This window comes from Kwoniella europaea, chromosome 2, assembly GCF_036810445.1.
Source record: "Kwoniella europaea PYCC6329 chromosome 2, complete sequence".
Lineage (NCBI taxonomy): Eukaryota > Fungi > Basidiomycota > Tremellomycetes > Tremellales > Cryptococcaceae > Kwoniella > Kwoniella europaea.
The window spans coordinates 1,674,999-1,692,264 of NC_089488.1; the positions used below are offsets into that span (position 1 = coordinate 1,674,999).

The 17,266-nt window shown below is 43.8% G+C and overlaps 8 protein-coding genes across 8 annotated transcripts; 3 read left to right on the forward strand and 5 right to left on the reverse strand.

Moving 5' to 3' along the window:
• Positions 1-53: 53 nt before the first annotated feature.
• On the reverse strand, positions 54-1,991 carry V865_006965 (uncharacterized protein; the record flags this gene model as incomplete). The annotated part of the gene is made up of 6 exons (XM_066230721.1): positions 54-197; positions 288-518; positions 594-601; positions 676-1,394; positions 1,474-1,590; positions 1,672-1,991. The coding sequence occupies 6 exons, from the start codon at positions 1,989-1,991 to the stop codon at positions 54-56; spliced, it is 1,539 nt and encodes a 512-aa protein (XP_066086818.1).
• Positions 1,992-2,227: 236 nt separating this feature from the next.
• Positions 2,228-2,765, reverse strand: V865_006966 (hydroxyisourate hydrolase; the record flags this gene model as incomplete). Its single annotated transcript, XM_066230722.1, has 4 exons — positions 2,228-2,317; positions 2,371-2,509; positions 2,572-2,683; positions 2,738-2,765. 4 exons carry the CDS (start codon positions 2,763-2,765, stop codon positions 2,228-2,230), a joined length of 369 nt encoding a protein of 122 aa, XP_066086819.1.
• A 229-nt stretch (positions 2,766-2,994) lies between these two features.
• On the forward strand, positions 2,995-4,897 carry V865_006967 (uncharacterized protein; the record flags this gene model as incomplete). Its single annotated transcript, XM_066230723.1, has 8 exons — positions 2,995-3,147; positions 3,245-3,302; positions 3,385-3,518; positions 3,602-3,724; positions 3,799-3,886; positions 3,952-3,973; positions 4,040-4,169; positions 4,415-4,897. The coding sequence occupies 8 exons, from the start codon at positions 2,995-2,997 to the stop codon at positions 4,895-4,897; spliced, it is 1,191 nt and encodes a 396-aa protein (XP_066086820.1).
• A 217-nt stretch (positions 4,898-5,114) lies between these two features.
• Positions 5,115-9,058, reverse strand: V865_006968 (uncharacterized protein; the record flags this gene model as incomplete). Its single annotated transcript, XM_066230724.1, has 5 exons — positions 5,115-5,160; positions 5,225-6,152; positions 6,232-7,022; positions 7,127-8,747; positions 8,884-9,058. 5 exons carry the CDS (start codon positions 9,056-9,058, stop codon positions 5,115-5,117), a joined length of 3,561 nt encoding a protein of 1,186 aa, XP_066086821.1.
• Positions 9,059-9,566: 508 nt separating this feature from the next.
• V865_006969 (uncharacterized protein) lies at positions 9,567-11,557 on the reverse strand (the record flags this gene model as incomplete). Its single annotated transcript, XM_066230725.1, has 4 exons — positions 9,567-10,476; positions 10,545-10,992; positions 11,080-11,255; positions 11,331-11,557. The coding sequence occupies 4 exons, from the start codon at positions 11,555-11,557 to the stop codon at positions 9,567-9,569; spliced, it is 1,761 nt and encodes a 586-aa protein (XP_066086822.1).
• A 523-nt stretch (positions 11,558-12,080) lies between these two features.
• On the forward strand, positions 12,081-13,717 carry V865_006970 (cyclin-dependent kinase 1; the record flags this gene model as incomplete). The annotated part of the gene is made up of 7 exons (XM_066230726.1): positions 12,081-12,123; positions 12,321-12,480; positions 12,567-12,690; positions 12,788-12,958; positions 13,035-13,198; positions 13,355-13,533; positions 13,668-13,717. 7 exons carry the CDS (start codon positions 12,081-12,083, stop codon positions 13,715-13,717), a joined length of 891 nt encoding a protein of 296 aa, XP_066086823.1.
• A 588-nt stretch (positions 13,718-14,305) lies between these two features.
• On the reverse strand, positions 14,306-15,606 carry V865_006971 (uncharacterized protein; the record flags this gene model as incomplete). Its single annotated transcript, XM_066230727.1, has 3 exons — positions 14,306-15,141; positions 15,239-15,376; positions 15,495-15,606. 3 exons carry the CDS (start codon positions 15,604-15,606, stop codon positions 14,306-14,308), a joined length of 1,086 nt encoding a protein of 361 aa, XP_066086824.1.
• A 315-nt stretch (positions 15,607-15,921) lies between these two features.
• Positions 15,922-16,986, forward strand: V865_006972 (uncharacterized protein; the record flags this gene model as incomplete). Its single annotated transcript, XM_066230728.1, has 6 exons — positions 15,922-15,924; positions 15,990-16,000; positions 16,176-16,262; positions 16,495-16,555; positions 16,803-16,905; positions 16,964-16,986. 6 exons carry the CDS (start codon positions 15,922-15,924, stop codon positions 16,984-16,986), a joined length of 288 nt encoding a protein of 95 aa, XP_066086825.1.
• Positions 16,987-17,266: the final 280 nt, after the last annotated feature.

A 17,266-nucleotide genomic window follows, 5' to 3' on the forward strand; every position in this document is an offset into this window, starting at 1 on the left:
GTGAATTGCAACTCGAAGTATTTGGCATGGCGTATGCATACACATATGCAGTACTATGATGTACCCGGTCCACCTAAGGCTTGTACTCTACGTATGGCAGCTGCGGCCTCCCTTTTACCTTCTTTGAAGCCCGTTTCCCTTGACGCCGAGAGTGATCTTTGGAAGAAATTCAATGCTCCGGGCAAATCACCTTCCATCTATACCAAGTGAAGAGGCACTCAATCAGCCTGAGATGCACATATGAAAAAGATAGGATGAACGATTTGAGGAAAGTAGGAGAGACTTACCTCAGCTAACATCCCCAGATTGTACAGGCCAACACTCTTAGCTCTCGAACAAATAGCTATGGAGGCTTCGTATGGCGAATCCTTATAATTCTCAGATTCAGAGTCTTGTAGTGCTTCTTCTGATAACTGTAATGAACGTAATGACCATGATTTGGAGATCTTGATTGATTTGGCGGCATTTATCTGGGGTGAGGATTGTTTCAATGCGTGGGAGGATATGGTCGTCATCAACTATCTCATTCCGACATGTCAGCACAAGCTATTTCTTCGAGGTTGATTCACATGGGCAAAGGAGGATTCACGCACCATAGCAGCTGGATAAGTGTGCAGATTAGGATTGGACGTGTCAGCTATATCGCACGTCTGGGGATTCATTAGACTGGCTCACCTTGACACCTATCTCTAACCGGAGGAGTCGCCTGACTACCAGGGGGTAGCAAGAGGGAGACAGCTTGCAAGAGCAATTGAGCAGCTAGATCATATTGTCCTTTCTTGGCATACACCTCGGAGAGAGATTCCATCGTCATTCCTAATCCTCTTTTATCCACTGAACCACCTTGATCCGCATCTTCTGATATCTCCCCCGAAGGTAAGTCTACATCCCGTCCCAAGACAACCTGCTGATCCTGATTACCGGTGCCAATAGTCGGAGTGGGGGATTTAGTCAGACCCAATTTGAGCATAGCTGTCAACGCTGAAGACAAATAATATTCAGAAGCTTCATTCCAATTTCCAACCTTTTTCCCTATTGGCGTGCTGATCTCATATTCAGAACTAGTTGGAGGAGTGTAGGAGGGTGCTTTTGTAGAATTGGATATATCTAATGATATTTGACCTAATTTTTGATACAGACCAATCGCCCTAATGTGATCTTTATCGTTTAATCTGTAACTTTGTCCTATCCATTCTCCCGATCCTTCTAATCCAGGTTGTCTGATTGGGTTAGGACCCAGAAGGTCAACGGCATTTCGTAATTCCTCGAAAGCAGTCACTCTCTGTCCCATCAATTCTAAGACATTGGCCAGCTCGACATATATACCTGTTATCTTCTGTAATGGTTCTGGTTCGAGGGCTGAGGGACCTAATGTCAAAGCTACTTCTAATGCTCTATAGAACAATGATACAATCAGCTTGCCCTCGGATGATACATGATACGATGTCACTAAGTGATGTTGGTCATACTCACTCCCTAAAGTATTTCTCAGATTTCATATAATCTTGTCTCAATTTCGCTTTCAACGCTGCTCGGAGCGGTATCCTCACTGCTTTAGGCCATGTCTTCAGAGTTGAGTAGAATTCCAGTCTGTCTCACAAGAAGATATGAGCATTTTAAGATCGATGATGCTAGCGGTTAATTCGATACGGTGTCGAAACCGTCACTCACAACCCATATATAGTCACTAGAGCTCCCAATCCTGCTAAACCACTGAATATCCAAGATATCTTCAATCCGCCCTTTCCACCTGTTTCGAGTCTCGATGACTTAGAATTATCTTCCGGCTTCTGCGATTGATCGGCTCCAGGCTGTTTGGGAGGCTGATCACGTGTACTTGTGGTACTGTTACATCTTCTGGGATGAGCGATTCCAGACGGGTAGGGGCTAGTGAAAGCTTCCACTCCGAGGATACGCTTAGCGGGGATCGTAATTGCAGAGCGAGCAATACTGGTCGAGCGAAGTAAAGATGATGTAGCTACTCTTGACATTTTATGTTTGATGACTTGCGATGCAGAATGGAAGATGAAAGAAACAAATTATGATCAAGATTTCCGAACGAAAATCAAGGAGGAACGTCATCTCGTTGTAGTCGTAACAATAGCCGATCCGGTTTCACAGACGACATGATCTTGGGTATCAAACAAGGAGCAGTTCACGACATCATGCATAGTATATGTAGAATACAACGAACGTCTATCCCCCAGCCAAGCTCATGGCATTACGTCTAACTGCCTCGATAAGTGGTATAAGAGAATGGACTGATAAGGAGGGGTATATGATAATGTTGATCAGGATTGGTGTATGAGAATGTTATCTTCGCATGTTCATGTATCAGCTATTGTACTGTACATGAACGATTGTACTCACTTCTACAAAGGGATAGAAAGTATCGACGTTGTTTGACTTGAAGTACTCTCCACTATGGAATGTCATCTTGTATACACCTGGTGAGAGTTTGGTGTCGTGGTTCAGCAAGTCGGAACATCGTCCATCACTGTTCGTCTCTCTATGGTTCCCGACATCAGCTTTTCAGCAGCGCTGTAGAAGAAGGTTTCGATATCAACTAACCCGCTAGCAAGTGTTCTTGGTGCTTCTTTAGCAGTCTCCTGTCCTGTGAGGCTGAGAACGTCCAGAGAGACTTTGACTCCCGGTGCTGGTTTTCCGACCGAAGCGTCTAGTACTACATATCATGGATCAGCCGTTAGGACGTGATAGATCGTGCAGTATAGCTCACCGTGGCATGTGATAGGTGATTTCGACATTGTATGCATACACTATACCAGAGATAAAGATGGTTGTACTTGCACGAAAGATAGGAATGCGAACTGGATTATATCAGAGATGAATTTCGGTTAACTATGACCAAAGTCGACTCGAGGAGACAACCTCCGCTTTCTTTTGTTTTTAATCTTTCCTTCGTCATATTTCTCTGCTTTAGATTCCACAGATCTTCGCCTGTCTATACTTTAAACCGACGACACCAATAGCGAGATGGCGCAAGTAGCAAGTCCACTATCACTTTCACCGGTCCCATCTGCAAGGGGAGCTCCCAGACCATCAGCACAGTCACACGCATCAGGTAGTCAAACTGGAAAGAATTTCGATGTTATACATTCGTACAAGAGGGCTATAGAGGATGACAAGGTGAGCCGATCAGAACACTATCAGTCCTCTGCACTATAAACTACCGTCCAAATTCTCATGGTCTCTTAGACACGATCCTGACATAGTGCATGTATAGGTCCCTCACCCTATAGCAGCTATCTTAGCTTTGGTAGAATTGATCGAAGCTTCGACCGGTGAGTTGTTGAACTTTGGCAGAAGAGAGGGATTCTCAGAATCGTTTGAGCACTGATGCGACTGACCCACCCATGGCAACAGCTTCAACTGTTACTGGACTCGCCTCAGAACTTACGATAGGACGACAAGCTTTAATTAACACTCAACCCAGTTTAGGTGTCAGAGCGGGATGTCAATTATGGGAGAGATTTTTCGCTTTATCAATGGGTGGAGAGGTAAGCTCAAGTCTGTCAACCAACTATCATTTCGTTCTATAGCAACCTTGACATTGACTGATTCTTGTGATTGATGGCCATAGGACTTCCCATCATATAAGCGATCATTGATTTCTCAAGGCCGTTCATTCTGCGCTATAACAGCTCCTCAATGTAGAGAGAAAATAGCAGATTTGGCTGTTGGCTTCTTACGAGATGACTGTGTGGTATGTGAAGTCACTTCGACTGTAAGGTATGGAATATCTTTGAAACTCAAGCTGATTGCTTTTGCCATGTTTAGATCCTCACACATAGTTATTCCAGGACGGTCATCCAGACTATCTTGAGAGCTCATAAGCAGCATAAGCGTATAAAAGTCTATGTGACTGGTGAGTGTACCTTCGAGTCTGATTGGGAGGGAGTGGCTGACCTTCACTGTGTTTGGTGCTTCCAGAGGCGAGACCAGCTTGTTTAGGGTAAGTTTACAATGACTACATAGTGGACAAAGCACCAAGCTAATGATTTTCATTAAATTGATGTAGTATGAGAACACATCAGGTATTAACTGCCAATGGGATCCCATGTACGGTCGTACTTGACAGTGCGGTAGCATACGTGATGGAGAGAGTGGATATGGTATTGGTCGGATCAGAAGCCGTCGTGGAGAGTGGGGTGAGTGTAGTGGATGATCATCTTCCATTTCCGACTGTCTTGCTTTCGTTTTCAATCTCTTGCCTTGCTCCTCTAATCTTCTCGCATACAATTCCACATCTCGGCGCACTATCTGCCTCAACAAAATCTGCTATCCTCGCATACCATAACCGCTCATTCCAAATCAGCCTCATATTCACTTCGTCCTGCTCTCTACCTTCTCCTGCGCTCATCATCAACACTAACTGATTTTACGACACTTATAGGGCCTCGTATCCTCCGTTGGGACATACCAAGTCGCCCTCGTAGCCAAAGCAATGCAAAAACCATTCTACGCCTTAGCCGAATCATACAAGTTCTTGAGACATTATCCCTTATCTCAAACAGATCTACCTATCCCTTCAACATCAACTACCACCTCGATCTCTCCAAATGAGAAACACACAAGTACCATACCTTTGGAGTTCCCCACGCTCATACCCAATTCGCACCCTCCTGCTATCGGAGCTCATAATCCACTCAGTAGACCTACATCAGCTACTCCCCAATCTAGAAGTCCCGTCGTTCCGGGTACGCCTACTGAGGGATCAGGAGCAAATAGAGTAGAAATGACAAAAGAGATGGAATCGATTAATCCAATGGTAGATGTCACTACACCTGATTTGATTGATTTTATCATCACGGATTTGGGGGCACCATTGAGTCCTACTTCCGTTAGTCAGTATTTGGTAGCTCAGTTTTCGTCGTAATTACTTTACTTGTCAGTGGGTAAGTTAAAGGTCATTATATGTTTTTGTGTATATATATGATATGCATTTTACCTTAACATCGTACAGTATATCACTTGTACATTGCAAATCGAAGAGATTAGCACATGATACATCATTTCGCGAGCTACATATGTTTGTATATATGAGTAAGTATCCAAGGTCCATTCATAACTTAAACGGACAACATTCCCAAATATCACATTCTCATCACCGTCCCATTCTTGTCATCTTCCAAATATGCTCTACAGCGAGGGAGCACAAAGTTAGCACTCATCATATATCGTCCACATAGAAACCCAAACTCACCCGATCGCAGTCATACTCTCGCCATACCTCGCAAGATACCCTCTCAATACATTCCTCTCAACATGAGGTAATATATCGCTCATCTGTCTCAGATCCTCTTCTTTGACAGCGATACTACCACCGGCAAGATTCGATCTGGGAGGAGGTATATACCCAGCTCCAGCTATAGCAGCAGTACCGTCTAAACTGTTCCTTCCTGATTGTGATTGTCCATAATTCATCCTTGCTAAACCAGTATCCAAACTTGACCTTCCAGCTGCCGGTGCATCCATCAGCCCAGATGAGCCGGAACCAGAGGGTGGAGGTGTGTACGTTCCTCTAGGTCCTCTAGGTCCTATAGGCGCACTGATTGAGTTTTGTACTCTCGGAGCTGTTAGTCCACTTTCAGAGGAAGGTGTCAATGGTAATTTCTGAGGACTATTCGATCGAGGTCCAGATATAGGTAATCCCCTTATATCTTTCTTATTCACCGATGATCCTCCTCCCCCAATATTACCGATTGGACCAGTTGGTGGACCAAGTGATAGAGATTCTTTCTTGTATCCTTTCTTACTTATAGCGCTGAAAAATCCTTTTTTACCAGATGCGAAGCTTGCTACACTTTGCATGGATTGTGATGGCTTCAGTCCACCTCCACTCGTCAAAGAGAGGTAATGTTGTTGTTGTTGGAGTTGAGGATAAGGTAAATTGGAGGGTAAAGAAGTAGGTTGATCTTCTGGATCTAGCACACGCTGAGAGATCTCCCGGGCAGCATACGAATCTGCTCTCATGGGAAACTCCGATCCTGCGGAGACATTGCGCTGGTGCGGGGTTGGGTCATAAGGCGATAGTTGGTATGGAAGTGGTATAGCTGAAGGGACAGAGTTGGCTCGGACACCTAGGGACGAGAGGGCGGACGATTTGGTAGGAGCTCGATTGACTTGGTTGACTAAGTATGTTCAGACATTTATCAGTTTTTAATTGTCTCATGGACATGAATCTGTAAGTAGAGCATAAGGTTAACTTACCACTGGCAATACACCATTCCCTCAGACCCGATTCACTCCTACTCAACTCATTTATCGCTTTCGCATACCCCTTTGCTCGATCTCCAGAATGTTTCAAACTCTTTATATTCCCATATAACATCGCGGAAGGCCATGGCCTGACCGATATCGTTAACGTCGGAGACTGTACATGGATATTTTCTTTGGATGTAGAAGCAAAGGAGAATATAGACGATGCTTTTTGCTTTAACTCAGGTTGAGTTGATCTTCTTCCGTTGGCTACAGCGGTATTACTCTGTATCGGTTGGCTTTGACTTTGTTGCTGCTGTACTGACGACGGAATCGATTGACCAGGTAACGAGGTCCCTCTCAGAGGTAATGACGTGGGAGTCATCGGACCTCGATCATTAGATACTTCAGCAGCAGGTTCAAGTTTCATTGTCAAGTTCTTCTTCTTATCCTTGTCGAACTTGTCAGGTTCTCCAATAGTCGGTGGTGGAGTATCCCTGGAGTCGATCAACCCAATCGCGTCGATCGCTCCTCCAAGCATATCCGTCAGGTCGTTGATAGTAGCAGAAGAAGGGAATACGGGAGAATGTTGTCTATCTGGTGATCTGTTCGGTCGCTTGGGTTGCGGTTTATCTAAGTTGACTGATACTGAAGAGTTTGTAGGTCGATCGGGTGAGGGCATAGGGGAATTCGGGGTGTGTGTAATGAGCGGAAGAGTCTGGATGATGGATTGTGGAGAAGATGTCCGATGTGGAGGTGGATTAGGCGACTGACCAAGAACTTCGATATTGGTAGCGTTGGGTCTATAATGGTAATCAAGCAATCAGTTTCATTGTATGGTCTGAATACAATTTAGACTGCTTGTGGAGACAGGCATAACCATGAACTAGGTCAGGTCATCACTCACAGTTGTCTCAAAGCACTTCTGGGAGGAGGTTCCGGACTTCTATTCGGACTAGGTGTCGATCCTCTACGTTCACTCAAAGTAGGCGTGGAAGTACCGTTCTGCCTTGAACCCGTGTACTTCTCAGGTGAAAGCAGATTCTCTCTACTCCTACTAGGCGATGGTAACATGGATTCTACAATTGCTCCACTTGAAGTTGACGCTGAAGTAGTGACTGGTAAAGTACTTCTCCTATTTTGCTTTTTCGACAACTCCTCATCGTCCTCATCCTCCCGTATCAGTTCTCGTCCTTCTTCTCGATTCAACCCAAACTCGCTTCTGTTCGCGGGTGCACTTCGTGGCACGGTCGAATCATAATCATGTCCATGGGAATGGGACGATGATGGTCCTGAGGGAGATGCAGATTTGGTGAATTGATTGATATCGAAACCCAACCCCAACCTCGTAGTGGACGAAGTAGGCGTATGGTGTGAACTTCCACCTGCACTCCTACTATTAGGTGATCTCTTGGGTGTTCCCACTACCGAACCGGAAGGTGATGATGTATGATACGATTGATTAAGTGATAATTGAGGTGGTGGACGTATATCCGGTCTATTGTTATCATTTATCGGTGCGGTTGGTGTCCTATGTGAGATATCTTCTTCTACTCCTATACCCGTATGACTGGTGTTAGGTCGATAAGTCGATGTAGATTGTACACTCGACCTTATATCCCAAGCATTCGGCTGTTGTGCTTGTTGATTATCCAGTATATCATTGGTATCTTGAGGAGAATCATCTTCAAAGTCAAACTTGCCTGCAATCTTGAAACCCACAGGCGAATAACTACTTTCACTCGATTCGTCCCCTGACCCTTGTCCTTGTCCTGATCCACCATCTTCACCAGCTTTCTTCCATGGCGGTCGTACAGACAAATAAGAAGGAGAAGCCGAAGTGCTCTGGGCACCATCATCCGTATTAGAATATTTCGAAGTCTCAGACCATCCTCCAGGAGACAAGTCGTTCATCCTCATCCCGCTCATACTCACATCATTAGGTGAGTAGGTGATATTGAGCGCTTTGGTAGGAAGAGGAGGATTTGGTGTTGGATCAGGGTATGAAGGTTGTCTAGGTGTTTTCTCATCTTTTGGTGAATCCATCGTTTGCGTCTGTCTTTGTGTTTGTGATTGTGCTCTAAAATTCAAATTACCAAGACTTTTGGCTTCTCTTATACCCCTTGATATCCTATCATCCGTACTGCTCATCGAACTAGGTGAGAAGCTCAAACCCATCCCATGGGGAGAGATGAACTCCTCGTTCCGGAGATATCCAACGTTCTTCGAATCCCTCTCGAAACTGCCCACAGGTGATATACCGTTGTTTGAAGGTGGATTGAGCGTTGTACGATTGTTGATGCTGGTAGAGCTAGGAGAGGATGAAGGGAAGATACCCAAAGATGAAGATGAGGAGGATGATAATGGACCTGATCCACCTATACCGGATAAAGAGGAGAAATAGTAATCTAATCCACCGGCTGAAGCATCCGTTGATCTTCTTCGACCTAAACCTGGATGAGTGGATGTATTGGGTGAAGAAGAGTATGAAGATAGATTTGGATTGATGGATGATGTTGAGGATATCGCTAAGAAGGAATAGTGGACCAGTCAGCTCAATTGTTGATCCATTTCATTCAGTCCAAAAGTTGATTCAAAGGCTGTGTCGATCAGATAAAAAGGGGTGAAAGATCAAAGGATGTTCTCGGATGAACGTCAACTTACCACTTGATGATCTTATCATATAATCACCTTGACCTTGACCGTGATCATTACGCAACGGAGAAGTCGAATTACCATTGTTGTTGTTGTTATTGATAGTTGAAGATAGATAGTTACCAGCTGGTGATCTGGTCAATCCACTTTTCCTCGAAGCGGGTGTAGGAGAAGGTACTGCCATGACGATTGATGTGCGCTGTGCTTGTGCTTGTGCTGAATTGTGACTATGACAAGGTAAGGTTTGGGATGCTTGTAGGCTGTTTCGTATTGTTGATCAGTGCGTTCAGCGCAGACCCGAACACCTTATCTGGAAGATGATATGGTTATAGGTTGTGTATCATGTCTATTGCGTGGGTATTGTTATAACGGCTTCATCATTGTGGGTGGTATCAAGGTATTATAATATACAATAGATAGATGCAAGTATGAACAATGAAGACCCGACTCAATGGGATGAATTGCTTGATTGACCATGTCATTCACCTTGACCTGTTCGCGTTACTACTGAATGTTGGATGACACTCTACGCGTGGCACAGTAAAATCATAATCTGTAATCATTCATAGCGATGCCGACGCTTTGTGATGCATGAGATCACTACTGTACATGCATCCTATCTGCACAGCGGACGAGGAGTTGCATGATTCTTCGTGATTTCATCATGTACATCAATACATATCTACGCATCATCACTCCACTCGACCCAAATCAACCCTAATCCAAAAAGTGAAATTCTTATATTCCTCCTTCTTTCCTCCCTTCGCTTTCCCCTCCGTATCAGTCGGTGTAATTGTCTCATCAGATCTGTACGTATATCTAACTTCCAAATCAAACTTGATTGCATCCCCTTTCCGAGCATTCGGTAAAATCTCAATATCGAGATTCACTTTACTCGTATTCGATTTTTTCTCTACTCCATTCTCTCTATCCCTACCTCGATCTTTCTTCACACTCGATCCCCCACCTAAAATACTTAGTCTCGATCTCTTCCCAATCGTCCCACCAGCTCCTCCTGTTGTGGTGGTGGTGGTAGTTCCCTCCTCACTGAATCCAGCTTCACTTCCACCCATGAAGAAATCGTTGTTCCCATCATCTTCATATTCCTCATCATACGCCCAGGCATCTTTCAAAGCGTTGATGGTGAAATGCGGTGTCGGTATAATTACATTACACCTTTCCTGCGAGGAGGAAGATGATACAGGATTGGGTCGAGTTAATCGGATTTGTATAGGATCATATAATGGATTAGTCAAAGCCAACTGGAAGGTATAAGTTTCTCCTGATTTCAAAGGTGATTCCATCGATTCATCCTCTTCTTTGTTAGGTATTCCACCCCTCGCACGTCTTCGTTCCCTCCTTCGTCTCTCCAATTCTTCAGAAGTCATTCTCTCCAGCTCTGGCATCTCTGCAATATCGTTACTTGGTAATCTGCGTCTTCGTCGACCAATTTCAATTAAAGGTAGATAGTTGGCAGCTACCATCTTGATCTTCATTCGTACACTCTTCGTATCGGGTTGTATAAGCAGATGACGGCAGTTGGGATGTGGACATCGTTTGGTCAATTTGGTCTGTAGAGGTATGCGTTGTGGTAGGACATCTCTGGGAGGAGGATGCAACAGCCAGTCAGCGGAAATACCAATCAAAGTGATCAACGGCTTACGACTCACCCAGTCATCTTTCCTGCATCCCAGCTCTTGCCCCATATCTTCGCTAACTCGGCCATCCCATCTGCTCCACTGAAACCTAAGTCCTTTATAACATCAACCTGATTTGGAAAAGATCCCATACCATCTTTCCTCCAGTTCTCCTTAGCCTCGTAAACCGCCAACTCATCCCATCCATACTTCTCTTTCTCCCCTTCTTTAGTTGTTGAAGGTCTCTTTACCCTAGCTGAATAGGCTACCATGCCGCCCACATCCCGATGTAAAGCCTTCTGAGCCATTTGCGTAAGGTGAGATATCTGTCTTGAAGGGTTTCTAGTGGATCGGACAGAAGATGGCGCGGAGGTTGTGGTATTTGAGTTTGATAGGGAGATGTACGATTCCAAATGATCTTTCAATGAGTCAAATTCGCTTTGTACAATCTCACTCTGGGTATTCATCTTCTGTAATTGTACTAACAACATAAACCATACCATTACAGCAATGACAAGTCAGCTACTTCGAAGACAGCGATTATTTGGTCGATGCGTGGTGGACTCACAAGCTATACCAGTAGGTTTTTCAAAATTCCATCCTACCTCTTTACTACTCCATTTACATCCCGAGCAGACCAGAGTATACGGCGAGCCAGGTTGTCCATTCTCAGAGGGCTGATCGGAACCTTGGATAGATAGACTGGATTCGCAAGTGGGACAAGAGAAACATGATCTGGCACATCTACATGTCATGATAGACACATATCAGCTATACTTTTCGAAGAGACGATGTAAGATGTAGCTGAGATGTACATACCTATTTTTATCCGCTCTTACATTCGCAGAAGGAACATCGAACAAACAGTTCGGACAGAAATAACTTGCTATCTCAATTGCAACGCACTGATCGCATCGTACGGCATCACATTCCTCGCAGAAGTACAGTCTGTCTAATCGATGGTATGAGGATGATGAAGATGGGTAAGAGGGTGGGAGAGGGGCGTGTGGGGCGTCTAAGTGAGAGCAGGAGTATGAGATGGACATGTCGTTTGCTTGGGTGCTTGACAAGCCAGGAAGGAAGGCAGAAAGGTAGGAAGAGCTGTCATATATGCTTTATTTTGGCTGATGCAGTTGCTCGTTCGTTACCCCGCGTTTAGCTGGCCAATACACGTGGTAGCGATGCGGGGTAAAAGGGAGAAGAACGCGTCGGATTGTTGGTTGCTTTTCGATTTGAACGAAACATTCAACAGACAACCAATTCATTCATATTCATACGATACCTGCATTGACAATTGACGATTGATCTGATTATCACTATAAAGATATCAGAGAAGACAGATCACATTCGATAGAAATAGAATCACTCAAGCTCAAGCTCAAGCGAATTGGCGGTCAATACAACTCGAAACTCCTCACATTGTCATTGAACCTCGGATCAGCGAGAAACGACTAGTCATAGAAATCCATCTTTGTTTGCTTATCCAAGTCCCATTTCGCACTTTGAGTGGCTCGTTCTACGGCCTACCATACCTTAATCCTCCCACTTCAGCCCGACTATACAGCCAACATGTCTTTAGATAATTATACGAAACTTGAGAAAATCGGAGAAGGTGAGTGATGAGAAGTGTTGTTTGACAATCGTAGATCATTAGCATGGGCTCCATAGTCTTCTAATAGACCCTGATGGGAGTGGGACATATCCAAGACGGTGCTTTCAGACTTCTTTTTTCATCCTTCTCTTCAATTCTGTGGTCTTGCCAATGTCACAGGAAAAGCAAGCTGACACCACTTGCATTACGATTTACAGGTACATACGGTGTAGTATACAAAGCTCGAGATCTATCTAGTGGTAATCTGGTCGCATTGAAGAAGATCAGATTAGAAGCTGAAGATGAAGGTGTACCATCTACGTCAATCAGAGAGATCAGTTTATTGAAAGAATTAAGTAAAGATGATAATATTGTGAAGTGGGTTGAATTTCCTCTCGGTCTCTTTCCTTCATTTCCCCGCGAAATCAAATATCTCTTTATGCTTATGTGTCTGTGTGATATAGACTCTTAGATATCGTTCATTCAGATGCCAAGTTATATCTGGTGTTTGAATTCCTCGATATGGACTTAAAGAAGTATATGGATACTATAGGTGATAAAGATGGACTTGGGCCTACTATGGTCAAGGTGAGTACAGGTGTCACGTTTATTTCACATACGATAGTTCATCGTTCTTTGTTAGACTGCAGGATGCTAACGGTTCACTCGGACGTTTCCTATACAGAAATTCACCTACCAACTCGTCAAAGGTCTTTATTACTGCCACGCCCATCGAATCCTTCATCGAGATTTGAAACCTCAAAATCTATTGATCAACAAAGAAGGTAATCTCAAAATCGCTGATTTCGGTTTAGCTAGAGCTTTTGGTATCCCTCTAAGAACTTATACCCACGAGGTGAGTAACTATCAACCACGTGATCATCTTATAAGATCTATACTAATCTTTCCGTGATTGATGGAATGATATATAGGTAGTCACACTTTGGTACAGAGCACCAGAAGTATTACTTGGTTCAAGACATTATTCGACTGCGATTGATATGTGGTCCGTCGGATGTATCTTCGCTGAGATGGCAATGAGACAACCCCTCTTCCCTGGAGATTCAGAAATTGATGAGATCTTCAGAATCTTCCGGTAAGTCTAGCATTTCTCTTGTCCTTCTTCGGATATCACATTTCAAACACCTTCGTCGGGAAAGGAACCTCCTCCTTTTCTTCCATTTAAATGACTTTGCTGGATGTCTTTGATTCATTCTGACATCGCTGACACTTTACTATCTTGACACCGCAGAGTCCTTGGTACACCCGACGAAGACGTATGGCCCGGTGTCAGAGCTTTACCAGATTACAAGCCTACTTTCCCACAATGGAATGCCGTCGATCTGAAATCTGCCGTCAAAGGGTTGGACGATAATGGATTGGATCTTCTGGCTCAGTCTTTGATCTACGATCCCGCTCATAGAATTTCAGGTAAGTGGTCGTCGCATCCATCATGTTTATCCCTCTCAATTCAGATACCATCTCGATATCTCGATCTCGTGGCCTGTTATTCCTCACGTCTAGTTGTTTTATAAAGCTGACCTTTCCACTTAATACGTATATAGCTAAACGGGCATTACAACATCCTTACTTCACTTCTACCTATCCCGCTTAATCGAAATCAACTCATTTCATGGACCTCTTACTATCGACATTCAGTTCATGATTATGCTTTATGTTCATTTATCTATTTATTCTTTCATACCCTGCTCAAAGCATAAATTATAGTAGTAGTTTCAAAACAACATATATATATATATCACGAAACTTGTTCTTATCTTTTTCTTTCATTGACTTTATATACATGGTATTACCTACGGTCTTTTATCCATCTGGCTGGAATTTTCCTTTTAACTCTGTTTTAAATCACTCTCTTCGTTATTAATCCATCACTCCCATTTTTTGGAAAAGTGGTGGAATGAAGGTTGATGTGAATGTATTTGTTATATCGCTGCGATCAGATATCACATGTCACATGTCACACGCAAGGGGCAAAAAACAAAGTTCGTCCTCATGCGTTATCTGAGCTGATGAAGTCAGAGTATCCATCAAATGATCGCTATATCACATTGACCGATATGAACGATCAATAACACAAAAAGGTATGTATACATACATTTTCATATATGTATATATATATATATGTGTGTGTGTGTGTGTGTGTGTGTGTGTGTGTGTGTATGTATATGATTAGTACAATGATCTATCCGAAATTCGCCCATTCTAAACTATAAAATTCCACTCCTCCCTCTTCCTCTTCCTTTTCCTCTTCGTTCTCTCGGCCTTCCCGTAATTTGGTATTCATTCCAGCATCGGTCCAACAGCAAAGTAATCCAGCTTTCTTCGTACCAGTCCCCAGCCTCCCCCACGCAACAAGCTCAGAAGGTTTGATCGGTTCATCCTGTACGATCACCTGACTAGTAAAATGAGCATGATACCTCAGATAATCGCCTGGATAAATCAGATATTCTCCACCAAATCTTGGTCCCAGACCCATTCTGTATCCTCTTTTCTGCAATGTCGTGAATACGTCCAATAACGCCTGATCCCTTGGTGTAGATGGGAAGGGGAATAAGGGGTGGGGAATGGATGTTATAGGTTGAATGGATTTGATTGAAGAAGGGATGGGAGGATGAGAGGGAATAGTTAGGAAATGTCCAGGTGAATCTTTAGGTATTGATCCGGATGGAGTAGCTGGGGTAGTCACAGTGACTTCAAGTTTAACATGGGTGTTTATATCGGTCGATGATTCTTGTATACTTGGGGTTGGAGTAGTATCATCTCCAAATAGACCATCTCTTAACTTCTGCTCCTTCTCTTTCTCAGCTTTGGCCCTTGCCCTAGCTTCCCTCTTTGCTCTAGCTTTCTCTCCTCCCTTCTCGAATGCCTGACTTGACAATTTCTGCCTTTCTTCCTCCAATTCTCTAGCGTGCTGCTCGAGCTTGCGTATACGCTCGATACGTTTGGCAGTATGTTGGGAGATATCGTCCGCTGTGGGTAAGGTGGGGAAAGAAGGAAGAGGGATGAGGTGGGCTATACCTGTATAAGAAGATAGGTGATCAGCCTCAATAGATCACGATAATAACATACACGCTATTGATAATAGTACGATATTATGATTTCAAAGGATACATACCTTGTTGGACCAGAGACGCCGTCTCTTCCTTCATCAAAGTCAGAGGTAATCCCAAAAACCCATTCTGCTGAGATACACCTGGTAATGTGCCTGCTCTTAGACCTGAGATGTTGTGTATACAATGTAGGGTGGCAGCGACTATTCCATCATTAGACAATATCAGCGATATTTCCTTCCCAAAGATTACAGTTCCCACGAGTACGGATGATCTGCCTCATTGGGCTGATGAGAGAAGACATGGGAGAGGATAACCCACCTTGAGCATCCCATACTGTCGCTACGCCATTGACCAGATAGAGAGGTATCAACCCTTCTTTCGGAGTCGATATCGACGTCGAGGATTCGCCATTCTTGGGTAAATCAGCCATGTTGATGGTATGACCTAGTGAGCTGTATGAAGGGTCTATCCACACCAAAAAATGAGAATGATGGACATCTGTGCAAAATCGAGGCAACTTTCAACTTTTGAGTCTCTCGAAGTGAGATTTACCGGATGAGACCACGTGTAATGCAATGACGTGTCATTCTTTGTCGCAGCTGATAAGAGCGTCTGGGATGTTAGGTGTAATGAATGATCAATGTTGTTCATGAAATGTCAAGCGCATAACATCATACCCATCGATAATCTAAAGCATCAATATACTATCCATTCAACACATCTTCGACGTGTCCCTCTACTCAAAATGGTAAGCTATATCCTCAGCCCCATGCTTTCCTCGTATGGTGTTGGCTAAAGCTGACATTGAAACAGTTGATCTTCTCGTGAGTTTTGTTCAACCGTTACACGTTAGATCGTCTTCCTCCCAGAATCTCGCCAAAGAAGGATGATTACATCGATCAACTGCCCCACTCGAGGACCAGGATTAGATCTCTTAAAATCTGTGGAAAAAAGACGCGGAGATGCGATACTAATTGAGACTATCGGCTATTTATGTAGATTCTTCAAAACTCTCACGGATCAGGTGATAACTGTCGAACTGAAGAATGATCTCTCAATAACGGGTACTTTGAAATCAGTTGATCAGTAAGTCCATCTTTCGCAATCATCAGTGTATCATTTTAGAAATGGAGAGGGGATTAAATTGAGAGTCTTGACAAGGAGCATAAGAGAGCTAGATCTTAATCACAGGCTACAAAGCTCTCGTGGCATCCTGCATCTTATCGTTCTTATGGACGAGCATTCTGACTCTCCCGCGTATATACAGAATGATCACTGGGAGAATTTCGTTACTGACTTGTATCTATGCATTTTGCAGGTTCCTGAATATTCGATTAGATGGTATTTCGGTGGAAGATCCAGAAAGACATCCTCATATGGTGGGTCAATTTTCCATATTGCTGTATATCGGTCGTCTCGGAGGGTATTGCCTGCTTGAACATATCTGTGGAGACCAGTGTATAGTCTGGAATATCTCGATGATGAAGGGATGTCAGACGATAAATGATAATTGGACGTCGGTGAAAATCAAGAAACCCGTCACATCATACAAGGCTTTGAGGCTATCCCTCACGACTGTCATCGGATCTTTGATGGATCACTAACTCCCATTGTTGCGTCTTGCAGCTCGCTGTGAAAAATTGTTTCATCAGAGGTTCGGTCGTTCGATACGTCAGGATGGCAGCTAGGTCGGTTGACACCACGTTATTGGAGGACGCTACGAGGCGAGGTGAGCTCATCCATCCGTTGCGTTGAAAGATTATAGCTGATGTGGTTCGCTACTGCAGAGGCGAAAGAAGCCAAGAAGTAGTTTCTACAATGGAGAAGAAGGGGAAAGAAGTGGATATACAGTATCCAAATTTGTAATGATAGTAAAACCATACCAATGCATTTATATACCCAAGACGCTCATCCTTGCCAACATCCAATGCGACCTCGTTGAGAACAGTATACATGACTATTTTCTATGTATGCATAAGATATACTCGAGTACGTTCCAGCTCTTAGTCACCGTCTATGGGCCGTTGATTGTCGGTCGTTTCTCAGGCACGATCTATTCACTTCGTATTCGCTCGTAGACATGTTATCTG